Below are 19,536 nucleotides of genomic sequence, written 5' to 3'. Positions count from 1 at the left end.
GGTTAATTATTGACTGGTTTATTATTGATTTCCTTAACAAATACAGACCTATTCAAATCACCTGTTCCTTCTTATATCGTTTTTGGCAGATTGTGTCTTTCAAGGAATTGGCCCGTTTCATCTAGGTTATCAGATCTGTGGGTATAGAGTGTATTCCTTTACTATTCTTTTAATGTCCACAGGCTCTATGATGATGCGTTCTCTTTCATTTCTGATATTAGTAATTTGTATCCTTTCTTTTTCTTTGTTAAATAAAATTTACAAGCCTAGAGCCAGGTTATCTTTTCAAAGAACCAACTTTTGGTTTTGTGGACTCCGATATCCTTTTTCAATTTCATTGGTTTCTGCTCTAATTTTTAGGATTTCTTCTGCTTTCTTTGATTTGCTCTTCTTTTTCTAGTTTCCTACGGTGGGAGCTTAGATTATCGATTGCATACATTAGATGTGCAGAAAACCTACAATCAATGCTACAAATTTCCCTGTAAGCACTGCTTTTGCTGAGTCCCACAAATTTTGGTTAAGTTGTATTGTCACTTCCATTTAGTTTGAAATATGTTTTAGTTTCTCTTAAGATTTCTTCATTGACCGCTTTGTTATTTAGAAGTGTATTGTTTGATCTCCAAGTATTTGGGGATTTTTCTGTTCTCTATTATTAGTTTCCAGTTTAATTTCATTGTAATCTCAGGGCTGGCATGGTAGGATTTCTACTTTTTGCTGTATCTTTTATCTTTGAAATAAAGCCTGCTCCCTGTTGATTAGTGAATTTGGAAAAGCTGGGGTAGGGTGGGGAAGGTTAGCTCATCTCTTGAGCACTTAGTAGTGTGAGCTTAGAAAAGTCTTATGACTTCTCTGGATTTATTCATTCATTGACATAATAAAGGAACTGGAAATTATTGGTGGAGGGTCTTCTGGCTCCATATTTTGTTCAAGTGGAAAACAGAGGGGCCAGAAAAGAATCAAGTACACAGAGGAGTTACAAGTGATAAAAATAGCATCAGGTACAGTTGGAAAGATTATTCAATAAATGAACCAGGCATATGAGCACCCTATTCACAGAAAACAACACATCGATAGAGTTTCATAGAACTAAAAGAGACTTAGAGGTGCCTGGCTGGCCCACTCAGAACATGCAACTCTTGATCTTGAGGTTGTAAGTTCGAGCCCCGTGTTGGGTGTAGAGATTACCTAAAAATAAAAATCTTAAAAAAAAAAAAAAAGTTGAATGTGGATCTCACCGGGCTAAAAATCAAGGTGTTGGCAGGGCTGATTTCTTCTGGAAGGTCCGAGTGGAGAGAACCCATTTTAGTGTCTTTTGAGCTTCTGAAGTCTTCCTACACTCATTGGCTTATGGTTCCTGTCCCCATCTTAAAGATTATCCAAGATAATCTCCCCATCACCAGGTCCTTACATTCATCATCTGCGAAGTCCCCTTTGTCATATAAGGTAACGTTCACAGGGTCTGGGGATCAGAATGTGAACATACGTAGGGGGTCACTCTCACCTCAAACCACTGGGCACACCCAGCTAATACAGAATAATCGCCCTCTGCGAAGGTCTGTAAACCTTACCTGCAAAATCCCTCTGGCCTCGAACTGTAACATCAAGGTTGCAGGGACCCGTGTATGGACTTCGGGGACCACCGTGCTCCACCATGCTTCATATTTCCACCATGAAGAAAGCAAGATGCAGAGCATTGCAGGTTTTAAGCCATCACCATGTGTTAAAAGATTGAAGCAAAAGAGAAAATAAATGTGTCTGCTTGCTAATGTGTAGAGCCCTCTGGGCAAGAACCTGCCAGGAACTGGTAACGTGGTTTTGTCTGGGGGGGCTGCCAGAAGCATGAACAAGAGTCCATTCTTACTGCACCATTTGAATTTTGCTCTGGGGCATAGAATGCTTATTCAAAAATTAACTGTTTGGGGCGCCTGGGGGGGCTCAGTGAAGCGGCTGCCTTCAGCTCAGGTCAAGATCCCGAGATCCAGGGATCCAGCCCCACGTTGGGCTCCCTGCTCAGTGGGGCCTGCCTCTCCCCCTCCCTCTGCCTGCCGCTCCTCTCCCCCTCTCCCCGCTTGTGTGCTCACAGGCTTTCTCTAATAAATAAAATCTTCTTTTAAAAATTTAACTGTTTATGGGGGCATTTGGGTGGCTCAGTTGAAAGAGCATGCGACTCTCGACCTTGGGGCTGTGAGTTCGAGCCCCATGTTGGGTGCACAGAATATTAAAAAATAAACAAACTTAGAAAAATACTCTAAAAGACATTAATAGGAACATTTAATAAATTTTAACTGTTTATGAGTGAAAGGCCAAGAAGTCTGCATGGAATACTGGCAGCTAGTGAAAAACGAGGGAAAAGAAACAGAAAAGGCGTTTGGATATTTTGCAGGAAAGAGGGAAGGCAGGTAAGCGCCAGGCCATGAAACGCTTTACAGTGTAATAACGTCAAGGGCAAAGACCACCCTTCCCTCTGTATCCCTCATTGCGGGGGCAACTGTGATGAGAAATCAGCTGTTTTGAGTTGCTAGGGAGGCATGTGACCATAGAACAACCCAGCTCATGCCCAGGATCTGCACATTTAAGGGGAGAACCCCAGCTCCTGGATTCCCACCCCAAGTTCCCACCTTGCTTTCCCGGGGAGGCACTAACCGCCCCGAGCTGAGCACTGAAAAAGTCAGCGACCTCCACCCCACCATCTTGTAAGGGACAGGTGGAGGCTACCCCACTCTCCGTCTCCTGCTCCCTGGTGCCCTGGCCCAGAGGACTGCCCATCCCCCAACTCACTGGGGCCCCAGCCCATTTCTTTACATAATCAATCTTGTGACTCTACTTCCTTTGTGGGGGTGTATTGAAACTGCATCTTCAATGAAAACGACCCCGTGGGTTTCACTTCCCCAAGGTGGGAGCGCCGATGCAGAGAAAAGGACCTGCCCACGGACCCCATGTGGGTGGCTGCCCTCCACATTCAGCGGGTCAGGTCGTCAAGCCTCATGTTAATTTTACACACCAGCTACAGGCCTCCCAATACAGAAACCACTTTCCCACCAAAGACCAAGGACCCATTCCAGCTGCTTCCAGGCATGGAGCTGCTATCAGTTAAAGCAACCAGCCCCAAATGACACCTTAACCCTTCAATCACTCAATTCGATGGGGTAAGGGGGAACCCCTCCTGTTCCTCACCCCCCCCAACCCAGGGAACAGGGTGCCCACGGAGGTTCAGGTGGATCAGCCCAGATGTAGGGGAGTCTTCTCACTGTTGGGGAATTCCCAGAACAAAAGGCTCTGGCTGTTTAATGGACCCTGAGCTGGAGGGGGACGGGGGAAGAGTGGGAAGCCCCGAGCCCGGTTGGTCAGGCTGAGAAATCACACACGGGGTCGTCAGCAGGAGCCGGTCTCCCCAGCGTCCTTATCGAGGGGCCGCTGGAGCAAGACCCTGGTCCAGGAGTGGGGCATCCGTACCTCCAGTTTGCCCAGGATGGCCCCCCACTCACACCTGCCGTCTCGGACAATCGTAAACAGCAACCCCTTTCATCCTCAAAAGTTCCTACCTTGGCTTGCCGCAATAAAAAAAAATCTTCAAAGAACGCCAAAACTGTCCAACAAGCAACCCTTCTAACAAACAGCACACAGCTGACCCCTTTTTGAACGGCCTACACAGCAAGTAGCGATTTCACAACCAGGAATGTCTTAGCAAAAGGTCGCCATCCACAGAGAAACCAAATGCGGTCCATCCACGCAGCGGGAGACTTCCTGACACCCACTCCAACGTGGATGAACTCAGACATGTTGTGCTAAGTGAAAAAAAAAAAAAAAAAAAAAAGCCAGACACGAAAAACCACACGCTGTATGAAATACCCGAAAGGAGCAAACCCATAGAGATGAAGTAGATTAGGACTTGCTTCGGGCTGGCGGGGGGTGGGGTGGGGTGGCAACTGTAAGGTACGGGGTCTCTTTTGGGGATGATGAAAACGTTGTAAAGTTGATGATGGTGATAGTTGCAAAATTCTATGACTGAATATACCCCCAAAAAACCCCATTGGTTGTACACTTTAAACGGGAGGATTCTATCTCCATAAAATAAAGCTATCGCCCCTTCCCCCCGCCAAGAAAGCTCTTACCTTGACACCCTTTGTCAGTGGCTGTCGACAGAAGAGACTGCACAGTGGAGTTTGAGTGCTTCTTCCGTGTCCGGAAGCCTGCGTCTCCCAGCCCCTTCTCCCCCACTTTTCCTGCTCAAAGTCCCAGCAACCACTGCGCCTGGGTCTCTGTTAGATCATCCACACCTGCTTGCAACCCCACCTCCTCTAAACCTGAGAACACCTGTGCAGCATTCTATTCACACCCGCTGCTGGGGCCCGCCAGGTAATCAATGAGCTCCTGTGACGACCATAACCCACGTCCAAGCGTGTATTCGTTTCTGCTTCCAGGGAATGGGCCCCGTTCATCAGGACGCAGGGAAGAAACACCTGGCCTGAGGCCCGTGAACACGGAAGAGATGCTCTCAAGAGGGCTTTGCAGGCTGGGGAGGAAGGCGGCCCCCAGGCCCACCTGTAAAGGAACGTGAGGGCTTTCAAGTGACCCGCAGAGGTGGCCACTGGTTCCGTCCCCACGGTGAGCCTGGTGTGCTGATGCCGACACTCACACCTGGCAGCAGATGCTGGAAAGGGGACACGGGTGGTCAGGTCTTGAGTCCCACCTGCTTGGCTCTTTTGATCCTGCTCATCAAAGCTGAACGCTGCCTGGTCCTGACTGAGACTGCTTGGTGCTGAGCATGTGTTTTGAGAAGTTTCCTAGCTTGCCCCTGATAGGCCCTGAGAGCCGGCCCCTGCCATATTCCAGCATGCTCTGGCATGTTCTGGCATGTTCTGGAATGTTCCATAGCCTTCCCCTGGACCCGCCTATTCCCCAGCACAGACTTTTAGAGCTGGAAGGATCACCCTGCCTCTTTTTCCAGAGGAGAGGAACTTGGCCCAGGGAAGTTTAAATGACTTGCCCCAACCACACTGCAGGCTGTAGGTGACTCAGGCACAATTCTTGATGGAACTGCTGCTTTCACTTCTTTTTCCTTCTGAAAGTCAGCAAGCCTGTACTGCCCCCTTCCTCTGCACTGTCCTGGTTCCAAAGACGGTAGTACGGAGGTCCTGCCCTCAATTCTACCCTTTGCTTTACCAATATTACTTAATTACACGTTGTACTCTTAATATACTTGTTAATTGTTATGACCCCATTTAGATAGCCCCTCCTTTTTTTTAAGATTTCGTTTGTTTATTTGTTTATTTATTTGAGAGAGTGTGTGAGTAGGGGGAGGAGCAGAGGGAGAGGGAGAGGGAGAAACACACTCCCTGCTGAGCGCAGAGCCTGCCTGATCCCATGACCCTGAGATCACGACTGGAGCTGAAATCAAAGAGTTGGACACGCTCTACGGACTGAGCCACCCAGGCACCCCACAAACCACCCGTAGTTTTTTGAAAAATGCATACTCCTGAGCCCCTCCCAGGTCGTCTGAATATGAGTCTCCAGGCAAGAGGCCCAGGAATCCGTAGTTCAGCAAGCAGAAGGTGAATTTCAGGACCAGAAGTCGCCACTCTGTTGCGGATTGTTCAGTGGTCCCGGGTAAATGGCTCAGTCCGTGTCTCCATCACTCTATCTGTAAAACGGGGATGAAGTTTGTCCCTCCACCCGGAAGCATTCCCGGCAGGATCGGTGAAGACAACATGCAAAGAAGTGTTAGTACACAAGATAACCTTATAACAGGAAAAGCGATCCTAAAATGATAACGTTCTTAGTTAAAACCCCAGGAGCAGGGCGCCTGGGGGGCTCAGTCAGTTAAGCGGCTGCCTTTGGCTCAGGTCATGATCCTGGGGTCCTGGGATCAAGCCCTGCATTGGTCTCCCTGCTCAGTGAGAAGCCTGCTTCTCCTTCTCCCTCTTGTGCACCACTCCCCCTGCTTGTGTGCGCTCTCTAATAAATAATTAAAAATTAATTAATTAAAAAAAATAATAAAGCAGGGAACGTTAACCAGTACAACCACAAAGAAAGAAAGGCTCTCGATGACATGGGGAAAGAATCCTGTAATTACACAGTCCAGATGCCAAATGACAAACATGCCATGATCACACACGTACACACACACACACACACACACACACACAGGAGCTCACTGCTGTGCTAACAGCTCAGTTTTGAGAATGTGCAGAAAGGCGAGACCCCAACCCACAACCTCCCCACCAGCCTCACAATGAGGGCTTTTTTTCTACCACTTTCATTTCAAACAGGAACAAGAAATACAAAATAGAGTTTCTAGAACTATCCTAAGATGCTGTGTGTGTTCTTACCATATATGCCCTTCCCTCCTCTCTCAGGCTGGGACACCCTGGGAACAAGGCAACAGAAATATCCCCCCTGGATGTTGAAAGTGGTCATCACATGTTTCCCACGACGTCCTTACTGGGGATGGCCAAGTCTGCTCAGGTGACCCGGCTTCTGGAGGGGGTCCCCACCCTCAGGGGCGGACGCCTAGGAGAACGTCGCAGCCCTGTGGGCAGATGTCCCATTTCCACCGACCAGAGGCAGGTGGGCCCAGCCACACCCCACCAGGACCCACCCGCTTACTGGAAGCCAGCCCCCCGCTTCCGGCTTATCGACAGGAAATCAGGAGGCAGGAGCCAGAGGAAAGGATTATTTTTCAAGGATAGCCGCTCCTCCACAGAAAATGGGAGGAATCCGGTGACTCCACCCAAAGAGGGAGAAACAGCAAATTAAGTCACAAAAAGGCACAGAACAGCAAATAAACGTTCAGACTCTTCCGGCGGAGAAGCCCAAGGGCTGCCTCCTAACGCCGAGGAAACATTTAGAATGACCAAGGAAACAGTCAGAAAAACTAAGAGGCAGCCCACGGAATGGGAGAATATATTTGCAAATGACACTACAGATAAAGGACTGGTATCCAAGATCTACAAAGAACTTCTCAAACTCAATACATGAGAAACAAATAAACAAATAAAAAAATGGGCAGAAGATATGAACAGACACTTTTCCAATGAAGACATACAAATGGCTAACAGACACATGAAAAAATGTTCAAAATCATTAGCCATCAAGGAAGTTCAAATCAAAACCACACTGAGATACCACCTTACGCCAGTTAGAATGGCAAAAATAGACAAGGCAAGAAACAACAATTGTTGGAGAGGATATGGAGAAAGGGGATCCCTCCTACATTGTTGGTGGGAATGCAAGTTGGTACAGCCACTCTGGAAAACAGTGTGGAGGTCCCTTAAAAAGTTAAAAATTGAGCTACCCTATGATCCAGCCATTGCACTACTGGGTGTTTACCCAAAGATACAGACGTAGTGAAGAGAAGGGCCATATGCACCCCAATGTTCATAGCAGCAATGTCCACAATAGCTAAATCGTGGAAGGAGACGAGATGCCCTTCAACAGATGACTGGATTAAGAAGTTGTGGTCCATATATACAATGGAATATTACTCAGCAATCAGAAAGAACGAGTTCTCAACATTTGCTACAACATGGACGGCACTGGAGGAGATAATGCTAAGTGAAATAAGTCAAGCAGAGAAAGACAACTATCATATGATTTCTCTCATCTATGGAACATAAGAACTAGGATGATCGGTAGGGGAAGAAAGGGATAAAGAAAGTGGGGTAATCAGAAGGGAGAATGAAACATGGGAGACTATGGACTATGAGAAACAAACTGAGGACTTCAGAGGGGAGGTGGGTGGGGGAATGGGATAGGCTGGTGATGGGTAGTAAGGAGGGCACGTATTGCATGGTGCACTGGGTGTTATACGCAACTAATGAATCATCGAGCCTTACATCGGAAACCGGGGATGTACTGTATGGTGACTAACATAATATAATAAAAAATCATTAAAATAAAAAAAAAAATAGAATGACTAGAGCATCCAGAGGATGAAGGGCCCCTCCCCACACAGGCAATCACCTGCCCTTCTCCCTCCCGGCTTGTAACAGTCCATAATGCTAGGTTTATTTGCTGTCTCTCTCTCCCCTTCTCTTGTCAATGCCACAGAGGAGGGGGCAGCGTCCCCCTCAGTGCTGTCCCCCAAGCGGAGCATACAGGTAAACAAGTTTGCATCTGATCACTCTATTTAGGAGACTGTGGCTCCTTCTCAAAAGAGGGTCCCTCCCCACAGAGGGCTGAGATGCAGCACCCACCCCTCCTTACTTTTCAGGCTCAGTGAGAGCCCCAGAAGGATCGAAGGGGGTCAGATGAGCCCAGGAATCGAGGCGGGCCAGCCTAGGCTGCAGGTTGCTCGGAATCCAGCTCTATGGCCACCGAGCTGCTCCCAATGGCTCTTGCCGCGGAAGATGACCAAGTTCTCCACGCCCGCTCGGTTCAAAATGGGGATCCCTTGCTAGATGTGGCTTTGCAATAGGAAACATTTGTTTAAGAAGCAACAGGGAGGTTCCTCAAAAAGTTAAACTGAATTACCGTAGGGCTCAGCAACTCCCCCCCCCCCGCAGGTAGACACTCAGGAAAACCGAAAACCCGCAAAAACCCGCAAACCAACATGAGCAGCAGCTTCCATTATTCCTAACGGCCCAGACCAAATGTGGGGTAATGTATCCACACCAGGTGGAAGCACGGAGACCGGGTACGACATGGATGCAGCTCAAAAACAGGGTGCTGAGAGGAAGAAGGCAGACTCCAAAGGGCACAGATCAGATGGCTGCATTTACATGAAATATGCAAAATATGCAAAATAGGTAAATCCAGAGAAACACAGGGCTCATGGGATGCTACCAGGTGCCTGGAGAGGAGGCAAAGGGGTGTGACTTCATGGGTGTGCAATTTCATGGGGGGGGGTGGCGATGAAAATGTGCAAAATTTGGTAGAGGAGAGGGTTGCACAGCACCGTGAACGTTCTCAACCGCACGGCATTCCACATTTTAATGGCAGGTGCATTTTAGCTTAAAAAACAGACGCCCCCAGACACATTGGCAGGGCCGTGCTGGGCCCACTGCTCCCTCTTCCCAGGCAGGGCTGTGTTTGGTACCCCCGCTGTACGAGGCCCCAGGTACAGCAGGAGTCAATCAATGATAACACGGAGACCACAGGGGGCAGACCGGAGGCTCCCAGACATCGTCCTCAGCACTCGCTTTGCACTGTGACGCCCCTGCCCACACCCATGCACGACTCTACACACACAGGTTCACGAACAACACTGTGCTCTGTGATGACGTGTCACGGGGCACGCGCCACAAAGCTGATGCTATCTGGGACACGGCGCATGACCACTGAGGAGACGCAGCAGCACGGACAGCTTCAGACCCCCTCGAATGGGTGGCACATCCGCCCCATGCAACACTATTCAGCACCCAAAACAAAGGAGCTCTCAAGCTCCACTGCAAAACGCCAAGCAGAAGGGCGCCAATCTGAAACGGTTCCATCCTGGATGATTCCAGCTCTGAAACGTTCTGGAAAAGGCAAAACTGTGGAGAGAGAAAAAGGATTCGTGGTTGCCGGGAGTTAAGGGGGAGGGTGGGATGAACAGACAGCGCAGTCTCAGGGCAGTGAAACTAGTCTGTAGGGTACTTTGATGGCAGACACGCGTCATTGCACATTTGTCCAAACCCGTGGAAGGTGCGCCACTAGGAGCGAATGAACCCTGATGGAAATGGGGGACTTCGGGTGTTGATGGGTCCGTGCAAGGTCGTGCATGTGTGGGGAACAGGGGGTGCCTGGGAAATCTCTGTACTTCCTGCTTCGCTCTGCTGGGAACCTAAACTGATCTCAAAAGGCTTATTGAGAAGGGAAATAAAGATACTTACATGTGTGAGCATCTTCCTAATACTGTGGAGATTAGTCACAGAACGGTTAAATGTGCTGGCCGGTATACTTGGCTGTGAACTGGGGTGTTGTGGGGGGGGGGTGTGCGCGCGTGCGCTCGTGTTTTAAGCTGAGCTTCAGAATCTTGTTTCTTTAAAATTCTTAGACTGGGGGAAAAAAACACCAAACTCCTGGTTTCTCTCTTTCATCGCCTTGCTGGACCTACTTACAATTCTCTCGCGTGCCTACGAAACACAGACGGCTCATTGTAAACATTTGAGTCTTACGTGCAGGAGATAACTTTAATAGGATCCAAAACGCAAATCGGAATTTTGGAAGTAAAATTCCGACGTCTGAATTTACTCCTAATAGAGATCTTTGACCGCAGAACGTCAGCGAAGGATTTTAACATCCTGAACACGGGAGGCTGTCGCTGGGGAGAAAACCGAGGCCAAGCCGTGTGAGTGTATGAAGCCACACTTATGAATAGCTCGGCGCCCAACAGAAGCGGCTCAGTAGCAACTGGGAAGCCAGTTGTCCCAGAGAAAACATTTTCGTGGGTAGCACTGTGGTCAGCCAGGAACCAGTCCTGTGCTCCTAGTTGGCTTAAATAGAAGCTATAATTGAATACTTTGTTAACAGGGCACAAACCCCACACTTCAGTAGAAGCCCACCTCTCCCAGACGGACTAACAGTAGGTAAGCCGTCGGGGGCTTGAAAGTGGCAGAATTCTACGTTGAGGTCGAAGCCGATTTAAAGCTCTTCCATCAATTGGCTGTGATTCTGTGTTAACAAACTTAACTCCGACGTCCCCGATGCATAGAGGCCAAACCAGAGAGCCTTTTAATTGGGAACCATGGATGAGTACGTCCGCACTGCGAACAATACAAGGGAACGACGATGCAGGCCTCCTAGTCCAGGCGTCTGACCTTATTTTTAGTTCCACGGAATATGTTTTATGGTCCTTGAAACAGGGCTCTTGTTTTGTTGACTCTGCATATGTAATTAATAACAGCTTGAGACCATTTATATACCCCCATCTGAGCAGAACTGCTAAATACGCAGAGCCCTCGTTTGGTCAAATGAAAGGAAAACACACGATTGAGATCAGGCAAGCGGCAATTTTCCGGGGCTGTTGAAGTTAGAGTTTAAAGGACAACGTTAGCCACAGCAAGACGACATCAGTGTCCTGTGCCTTCCGAAATGCAGCTTTGTCACCAGGTAGGAAAAGGGTGGATGACATTCATATCCCCGTGAGTTAACAATGGCCCCCTTCTCGCAACTCGCAACTGGCCCGATCAATTAACAAAGCATGTTTTGTTTGGAGAATGAATGAGGACCGCTTTCTTCTGGGCATTTTATTAAAACTTGAAAGCTATGGCAGGCTGCCACAGATAATGCCTAGTGAGTTCCAACAGCCTAACGTCCACATCAGACGCGCCAGCAATCCACCCAACTCAACATCGGTCATCTTGACATGGAGGGATAGTCAGCAAGTCTGACGTTTTTATCATGAAGGGTTTTCTACCATTATGAACAAATAAAGGTTCTTTGTATCAGTGGCTGGAAACACAACACGAGACCTTTCTTCACACCATAAGAATTGATAAATAGTTCACCGAGTGAACCAAAGACTTTATTTTTTTAAAAGTAGATAACACCAAAGTACTATGTAGGATCCGTATTCATTGCAAAAATAATTACTGGAACTTTGAAAACATCGAATGAATAAGCTGGATCACTGGTTACAACTATAATTTTCGGCCAATATACAGATTTTCGTTCCAGGTCTAGGCTTAATTTCTATGTAATATTATTCACGTGCATTCCCTGTGCCTATTTATTATCAAAATGGGGACTCTCGAAAGTCGAGCCCAGCTTTCTCTTGACTTCAAAGATGACGCAGCAGCTAACTGAGAACTCTGGCTTGCTGATTGAGTCCTAGAAATCATGTCTTCTGATGTCCTACAAGAAATTGTATTTCTGAAAAATAAAATCAGAATTTAGATTCCTTTGAAAACAGTCAGGTCCCAGGCTCTCCAGCACCATGGTACCCAGATGTGCTCACTGTGCGTTCCTCTCTCTAAACACACCACTGGGATCCCCCAAGGGGTCCGCCTTGAAGAGTCCCGTTATAAAGGTTTTTAAGAATTGCATTAAACCCAAATAGAGGCAGTGGATAAAATTACCCATTGCTTTTTCTGTTAAGGACCCCCCCCCAAAAAAAGAATGCATTGACCCATAGGAAAGTGGCGGTAATCATATGGTTACGAAAAATGGTTCAATAAATCCCTCCTTTCAATTATGTTCAAAGGTGTTTAAGACCAAAAGGAGGTCATAAGAACAGTTAAAACAAACAATTCCTCTAGAAGAAAAAGCCCTTCCCCAGAAGGGCCTGAGGACCTGGTGCTGAGAAGCGAGGGAAGGCGGATTCGAGGTAAGGCCCAGCCTTCCATCTCTAGCACGCATTTAGGACCTCATGGGTGGGAGTCTGGCGGGTGGGAATAGCTCTGCCTGGCACTTAAAAAGGAATGAAGAAATTAAAGTGAATTTGTGTGCTTTGAAAAGCCCACAGTGAGCCAAGCCCTTCGCTGGTAAGGCAAAGATTTTTGTCATCAGAAGTGGGAACAGGTGAACGGGAGGCACTAAAGGTGGGGTCGGCCGTATTCGGGCCAGAACAGTCTCGAAAAATAAGGCAACCCGTGGCTTCTCAGCTTGAGACCGCCTCCAGAAAGGCCCACGGAGGCAAGGAGTGAAGCCGGCCAATGGCCGATCACCAGAGGATATTCACAGGGGGGCAACAGTCACAGTTAGGTGGGGTGACCTGGCGTCACGGTAGGCGGGAACCAGCACTCGAGGTGAACGTCTTTGCATGTCCTGTGCACGACTCCAAGCAGCAATCTCTGGGGTTTTGGAGGAGGTGTGTTACTTTTGCGATGTTTTTCCCCCAAAAGAAGACACAAAGGTGAAGCCCCTGGAGAGATGAGGCTACCGAGGTGGGACCCCCCCACACCAGGGGCGGGCCGGGGTGAGAGTCGGAGCACGCTTCCAGCAGCACGCGGCTCCCCGCACGTCTGGCCGAGTCCTACAAGCGCTTGTAGGTGCCCAGGAGAGCTTTGCAGTTGGGGCAGTAGTGGTCCACGTCCTGCAGGGCGTCCACACAGAAAGGGATGAAGCAGCAGCCCGCGATGCACCTGGAGGGCAGAACAGCCAGACACGGAGCACGTCACCCTCTGGCACAGGTTTGGACGGTGGCCACCAAGAAGACAGGCCGGCCGGCCGAACCCCGCGGAAACTCTGGCTCTGATTGTACTTGGAACCAGGGTCTTTGCAGGTGTCATGAATGATCTCAAGACGGGATCACTCTGCAAGATCCGGGTGGGCTCCCTCAACTCATGACTGATGCCCTCACAAGGAGAGGAGGGGACACCCAGAAAGACAGGGAGGGACACAGGCCCCGTGAAGATGCAGGCAGAGACTGAAGTCTTGCAGCCACCAGCCAAGGACCACCTGGAAGCTGGAAGGGGCAAGGGAGGATTCTCTGCCCTTCGAGTCTTCAGAGGGAGCGCAGCACCTTGACTGTGGACTTCTGGCTTCCGAAATTGGGAGAGAGAATAGATTTTTCTGGGTTTGAGCCGCCAGGTTCGTGGTTATTTGTCATGGCAGCTCTAGGCAACAATATACCAGCCGATGCCGAGCCAGCTCTCTCAGACAGACCGCCCTGGGTGTGTTTTCAAACCCTGGGTCATCTGAGCATCTTTGTCTTAGATTGGGGTCAGTGACCTTCTTGTGTCAAGGGCCAGATAGTACATGTTTTAGGCTACACGGACCTTGCTCTGCCACCATCACCTGCAAACCGCCACAGGTAATCTGTAAACAGATGGTGTGGTATGTTCCCGTAGAACGAAAATGGGCTGGATTTGGCCCCAGGGCTGTAGTTTGCTAACCCTGGTGTCTAGACTGATTACTCTTCCATATGGAGAGGCCACTTCTTACAACCAAACAAAATTCCCCACATAACATCTCTTAATCTACGTAATCCATTATCCGTGCACCCAGCCAGGAGTTTCAGACAGCCTGTGGTGGAATAAGAAATAGATCTGGTCTTTGTCCCCAGTTCCTGGCAATTAGCTCCAAAACTCTTGGAATTTCCTGAGTGACAGGAGTGAGTGCCTTCTGTTATTCAAAACAAGCCCCCTTCAATCACCCCTGATTTTATGCTAATAAGGCGACCAGGGCAGTCCCTGCCTTAGGATCGAAAGACCCTTGGTTCCCAGTTGGAAGGTTAGAACTTTCAGAGCCAACCACAAACCTCAGGGAGGGGAGAGGGGCTGGGGTCAGGTCATAAAAACTCTTGAACAACTATATGTGGAGAGCTTCGAGGGGTAAAAGCATCCTTGTGGTAGGACAGTGGTAACACCCCAGGTCCACAGGGACAGAAGCCCCTGCACTGGGGACCCTTCTGCACCTCGTCCTGTCCCTCTTCATCCAGCTGCTTTTCATTGGTATCCTTCATAATAAACTGGTAAATGTAAATAAAGTGCCTTCCTGAGTTCTGTGAGCTGTTCTGGCAAATCAGCAAACCTGAAGAAGGGACAGCAGGACCCTCAGTTTATCGCTGGTTGTCAGAAGTCTGGGTGGCCTGAGGCTTGTGACTCGCATCTCTACTGGGGGGCAGCCTACGGGACTGGGTCTTTAAGCCGTGGGCTCTGCACTAATGCCAAGGAGTTAGTGTCAGAACTGAACTGAATCACCGGACACCCAGCTAGTGTCAGAGAGCTCGCTGGTATCAGAAAACACGCCCACAGACTTACGACCAATGTTTGCCCAAATTTAGTTAAAAATCACCATTTTATAATGCACAGCACAGGGAATATAACCCATAATACTGTCATAACTTGATAGGGTGACAGATGGTAACTAGACCTACCGTGACGATTTCATACTGTATAAAAATACCAAATCACTATCTTGTATATCTGAAACTGATATAATACTGCACGTCAATTATAATTCAATAAGAAAATCAACAAGTTCCAGGAAGACACTGATTTACATAAAGCAGAAACAGGATACAGCCTGATGAGGAAACGACCTGATGAAAAAAGTTTCCTCCTATTGCCCAAGTTTACCCAAGTTCAAGTAAGGGCGGCCACAGTGCATTAGCGCTAATCCTTACCGCGCTCTTACACCTACAAACTCAGCTCCGAGCTGCTGGACACACATATTCACTTATTTTATCCTCAACAACCCCCCTGGAAGGGGGGCATAATTACCTCCAGTTTTCAGAGGAGGCACCTGGAGCACAGAGAGGTGAAGTCACTTGCCCACAGTCACACAGCAGTGAGAGGTAGGATTTGAACCCACAAGGCCACATGTAAGGAAGAAAAGGAGGGAGGGACAGAAAAGCTGCCTCGATTTGAGAGCTAGATCAGCAGAGGCTGACATTTCAATAGTTCTCATCCTGTCTTTCCCTGGTTTCCAAGATAAAAATGAGTTTTAATACAGATGTCCAAGGACGATGAACTTTTATTTCACATTTTCGGTCCAGGGACTGAAGAGGTCGGCCATCCCTGCAGTCCCGTGGGCAGGACAGGGAACCTGGTGCCAAGAATCCTGCTTGGTCTCCTTTCTACCCCCACTGCACATGTGTCCTCAAGGAAGCTACACTCTCCGGGGCTTTGGGGCCTCTCTTCGAAATGAGTAAGAGAAACAGCGTTCCTTCTTGGGCTAAGCCACAAACAATGAGGAATAAACAAGTTGTACGAGAGGTCGGGGCTCCTAAAAAAGAAATCCACAGACACTGTTTCCTTCAAGGGAGAAAACAGAGCCAGGAATAAGGAGGCTCCCTTTATCTGTCTGGGGGGAAAAAATTTAACTGTGTTTCCTCAAATTTCTCCCAGAACAAAAACTATGATCTCTTTCAAGACAATACCCTTGGTGCAAACATAAATACACATTTTCCCTGTGTAGACAACGGAAAAATACTTGGGGTCCTAAAAGGATAAGAAGTGTCAGAGAGATGACTATAAAGTACTTCAACATGCAGGCTATTCAAAGCTTCACTCAGACTTGGGCAAACATTATTATTTAGGTCGTGAAATTCTTCAAAAAAAAAAAAAAAAAGAGAGAAAAAAAGGCATTCCTCAGGATATCACCCGACACGGATGCAGGGAGCTGCTGTGCTGCCCCTACACTCAGGGAGTGGTTTGAGCAGGCAGAGGGGACAGCAGCTTTCGGTGCTGATCTGCTCCAGGGCACTTGTTCCCCACCGGGGTCTGTGCAGAGAGGGGTGCCACCTGCATTGAGGGCAGAGGCCAGGGGTTCTGGCTTAACACCCTGTGGTGCACACATCCCCCCACACACTCCAGCACAGACAAATCCCGCTGCGGTGCAGAAATCCTGTGAGAGAAGAATGAAGACGAGCCTGGGGGCCCAGTGGGCCCCAGACTTACCCCAGCAGGCACAGGCTCCCACAGGAGAGCCAGGTGAGGGCGCCGGCATTATAGGACAGCTGAGTCACGATCATCTTGTTGCAGGAAGGACAGCACATCTGGACCGGACGGTCGAAAAAGGAGATGGGTTGCTGCACGTACACGGTCTGCACAGCAACTGGGGGAACAGGGAGATCGGTGAATGGGGAAAGCATCCGTCAGACAACCAGGAGGTGGGGCCAGGTCTCGGGGGGCGGGGAGGGCTTGCACACCCACTGTTCACGAGAGCCAAACGGGGGAGCCACCCAAGTGTCTACGGATGAGCGAATGGATAAGCACGATGGGGGCTAGCCAGACAGCGGAGTCTCGCTCAGCCTTATAAGGACATTCTGACCCACGCTACAACTGGCCGAACCTTCAGGACACGACGCTGAGCGACATAAGCCAGCCACGGGACAAACACTGCACAATTTCTCACATATATGAGGCACCTGGAGTCACCCCATTCACAGACAGAGACGAGACAGTGGATGCCAGGGGCTGGGAGAGGGGCAGGGGGGGTAACGGGGAGCCGCTGTTTGGCGGGTACAGAGTTTCTGTGTTACAAGATTTTAAAGTTCTAGAAAGGGATGGTGGTGATGCTTGCATGACAACATGAATGTGCTTATTAAGACCACTCAACTGTACACCGAGAGGTGCTTACGTTGATAAATTTTATGGGACGTGTATTTTACCAAAACAGTGGCAGATTTCCAGCATTATCATCTGAGGGGCTCTCCATGCCCCCAACCGCCCCCATACGTGAGATGGGGAGAGGTTCCGGGACTGGGGATTTGGCTCAGCACGACCAGGCTTTACGAACTCGCTGACCACGGAATCGGGTGGGGAGCTTACTGCCAATGGCTGCCAATGCAGGTTCCTGGCCCCCCTCCCCCCACGCTGGGACAGGCCGAGTCAGCAGGTCCGGGACAGGGTCCCCAGAAGGCTTTTTCAGCTCCCTGTGTGGTTCGACAAAGGTGGTCTGCAGATGGTAATTCCAGAAACACCGATACGACGGGGTTTTAGCCTCAATTTTCTTCATCCATAGATTAGCGGTTGCCGAGGGCAGGGGGGGATGGGGTTTCTTTCTGGGGCGGTGGAAATGGTCTGGAATGAGTGCTGATGCTTGCACAACTCTGCGACTATACTGACCCCACTGAATCAGACACCTTGAAAGGGTGAACTCTACGGAACAGGATTCCATGAGATAAGGACAGTAAAGCAGCTCGCACTCCAGGACACGGCGAACCCTCGATTACACTGTTCCCGCATTTCACACGGGGCTCCTAAGTCCAAGGTCCAGCGATAAGGCTGGCGTTTACCGAGCCGGGGGACGCTGGCCCAGGCTTTGCAAGGAGTCCGGGAATCGAGCTGACACACGAAATGAATATATAAAATTGTGCTAAAAAGAGAAAACAAGGTGAAAAACACGTACAGGCGTTCACGGTCACCAGAGAAGAGCCCAGAGTTACATAAATCATGGAAGTCCTTAGCATTCAGAATGTTTTTGGGTTTCGGCAAAGTTGAGCTCGTATTTCTGTCAGAGTGACTTCCTTTGTTCCTTTCTGCGGTGCTGGAATGCCATTTCTATAATCTATGTCTTAGGGGAAATTCATTGTTGTCCAAGCCAACAGAACTTAATACTCCTAGAAAGACCTAGAAAGACTCTCCGTCCAGAAAAGCAGTATTTAAGCATACTTTACCACTTACATGTAAACTGTATTAAAGTCTTTTTTTTTTTCTGGTGCAATAAATTACTGATCAGAGCATTATCAGCCTGAAGTCACCGTGTTCTCTTCTATCTGAAGGGGTCGAAGTTACTCGAGCACGATGACAATAGCTCACTTTTATCAAAGGAATTACTCATAGAACTTTATTTCATCTGAACAACCCACTGATGGAGGCACTTGATGAGCCCTATCGTACACGTGGGGAAACTGAGGCACCAGGCAGTTAGGTGAACCCAGGCAGTCTGACTCACAGGCCTACTCTCTGAGCTGGCGAGTCTACTCCCTTCAGCTGTTTGTGATACTGAATCAGCTACACACCTGGGGTCACCTGGGCGGCAGGAAGTCCCAGGGGGCAAGGCCATGAAGAAGTTGCTGGAAGGCAGGGAAGCCACGCAGGCTCGGGTGGGCTGGCAGGCTGGGACAGCATCAGCTTACTGGTGTCTAACTCCTGGCTGTTTCTGCTCCCTCTCCCTCTCCAGCCCTGGCCTCAGCAGGAAGTGGGGGGGGGGGGGTCCTTAAAAGCAAACTCCCATTCCCCAGTTTCTCTGGGATTGTTGGTGGGCCTCTGTGGTTAGCACCAAAGGATTGCTTTGTGGCCGACTTGGGAGAGCTTACAAACTGAGCTTTGTTAGGGAAAAGACGCAAGCCCCCCAGATGTGGATCCCAGAAGACTAGATGGGACACATTCCAGGACGAGGGGTCAAGCCGGACTGACCAGCACGTGGCTTAGACCCTTAGGCAGAGAAAGTCGCTTCCGTGGCTCCCCTGATTCTCGCCGAGTCCCCAAGGCCAGGGTGGAGGGCCAAGGAGAGGTAATAGGGGTGCGGGAGGCAGCACATACTTGCATTGGCGTTGGGGACGGGCACTGGCTGCGTGTAGTAGGCAGGAGGATTCATGCCCTTGCCATCCGGGCCCGTCACCAGCCCCGTGGTCGGCCCCGGCGCGGGGGCAGGAGGCATGGGGAAGTAACTGTTGACGGCCACCGTCTCTTCGTAGGATGGGGGCGCGGTTGGCATCGAGGAAGGCCCAGCAGCCGCCTGGTAGGATCCTGGAACAGACATTTTACCTAAAGCAAAACCAGAAGACACCGGATCAGAAATGCGAGTGACACCCCCCCCCTTTCCCCCGAATCTTCTAATTTCTACCGGACAAACAGAAAACATGAAGACGTGGCTTGTGTCCAGCCTTGTCCAAAAGCCGGAAAGGGAGTTAATGTCCCTCTCAGACCCAAGAATTATCACCTTAACACGGGATTCCCTAAATAAAGCTAAAAGGTAAATAGATACAATGCCAAATCATCAAAACCTAGAAAATCCCCAGGGCACACATCACCCCACTTAGAGAAGTTTCTCTTCTTCACCCTTCAAACTACCAGCAACAGTGGCCTGTCTTTCACATGGAGTACTGTCTTCTTTTTAACCACTGTGGTTTTTACTAAAAGCATTTCAGATGCCGGAAAAGACAAAGGCACTCAAACTCAACCACAAGCTATGGCAAACAGAGTGCCTGGTGAAGGAATCCAG

At 49.2% G+C, this 19,536-nt stretch overlaps 1 protein-coding gene across 3 annotated transcripts in view; it reads right to left on the bottom strand.

Moving 5' to 3' along the window:
* Positions 1 to 11,413: 11,413 nt before the first annotated feature.
* Positions 11,414 to 19,536, bottom strand: part of LITAF (lipopolysaccharide induced TNF factor) — a 45,122-nt gene continuing 36,999 nt past the window's right edge. For all 3 annotated transcript variants that reach the window (XM_087870420.1, XM_045784355.2, XM_087870424.1), the window contains exons 2-4: positions 18,855 to 19,079; positions 16,266 to 16,422; positions 11,414 to 13,004 (exon numbers count right to left, since the gene is read on the bottom strand). In XM_087870420.1, coding sequence (XP_087726546.1) covers positions 12,896 to 13,004; positions 16,266 to 16,422; positions 18,855 to 19,074 — 486 coding nt within the window. In that variant the 5' untranslated portion in view covers positions 19,075 to 19,079 and the 3' untranslated portion in view covers positions 11,414 to 12,895. The remainder of the gene's footprint in view (positions 13,005 to 16,265; positions 16,423 to 18,854; positions 19,080 to 19,536) is intronic.

The sequence above is a fragment of the Ursus americanus genome, chromosome 2, assembly GCF_024610735.1.
Source record: "Ursus americanus isolate L20-20 chromosome 2, mUrsAme1.1.p, whole genome shotgun sequence".
Taxonomy (NCBI): Eukaryota; Metazoa; Chordata; class Mammalia; order Carnivora; family Ursidae; genus Ursus; species Ursus americanus.
The sequence above is the reverse complement of the archived record's forward strand: the minus strand, read 5'-3'. Positions and strand labels throughout refer to the sequence as shown.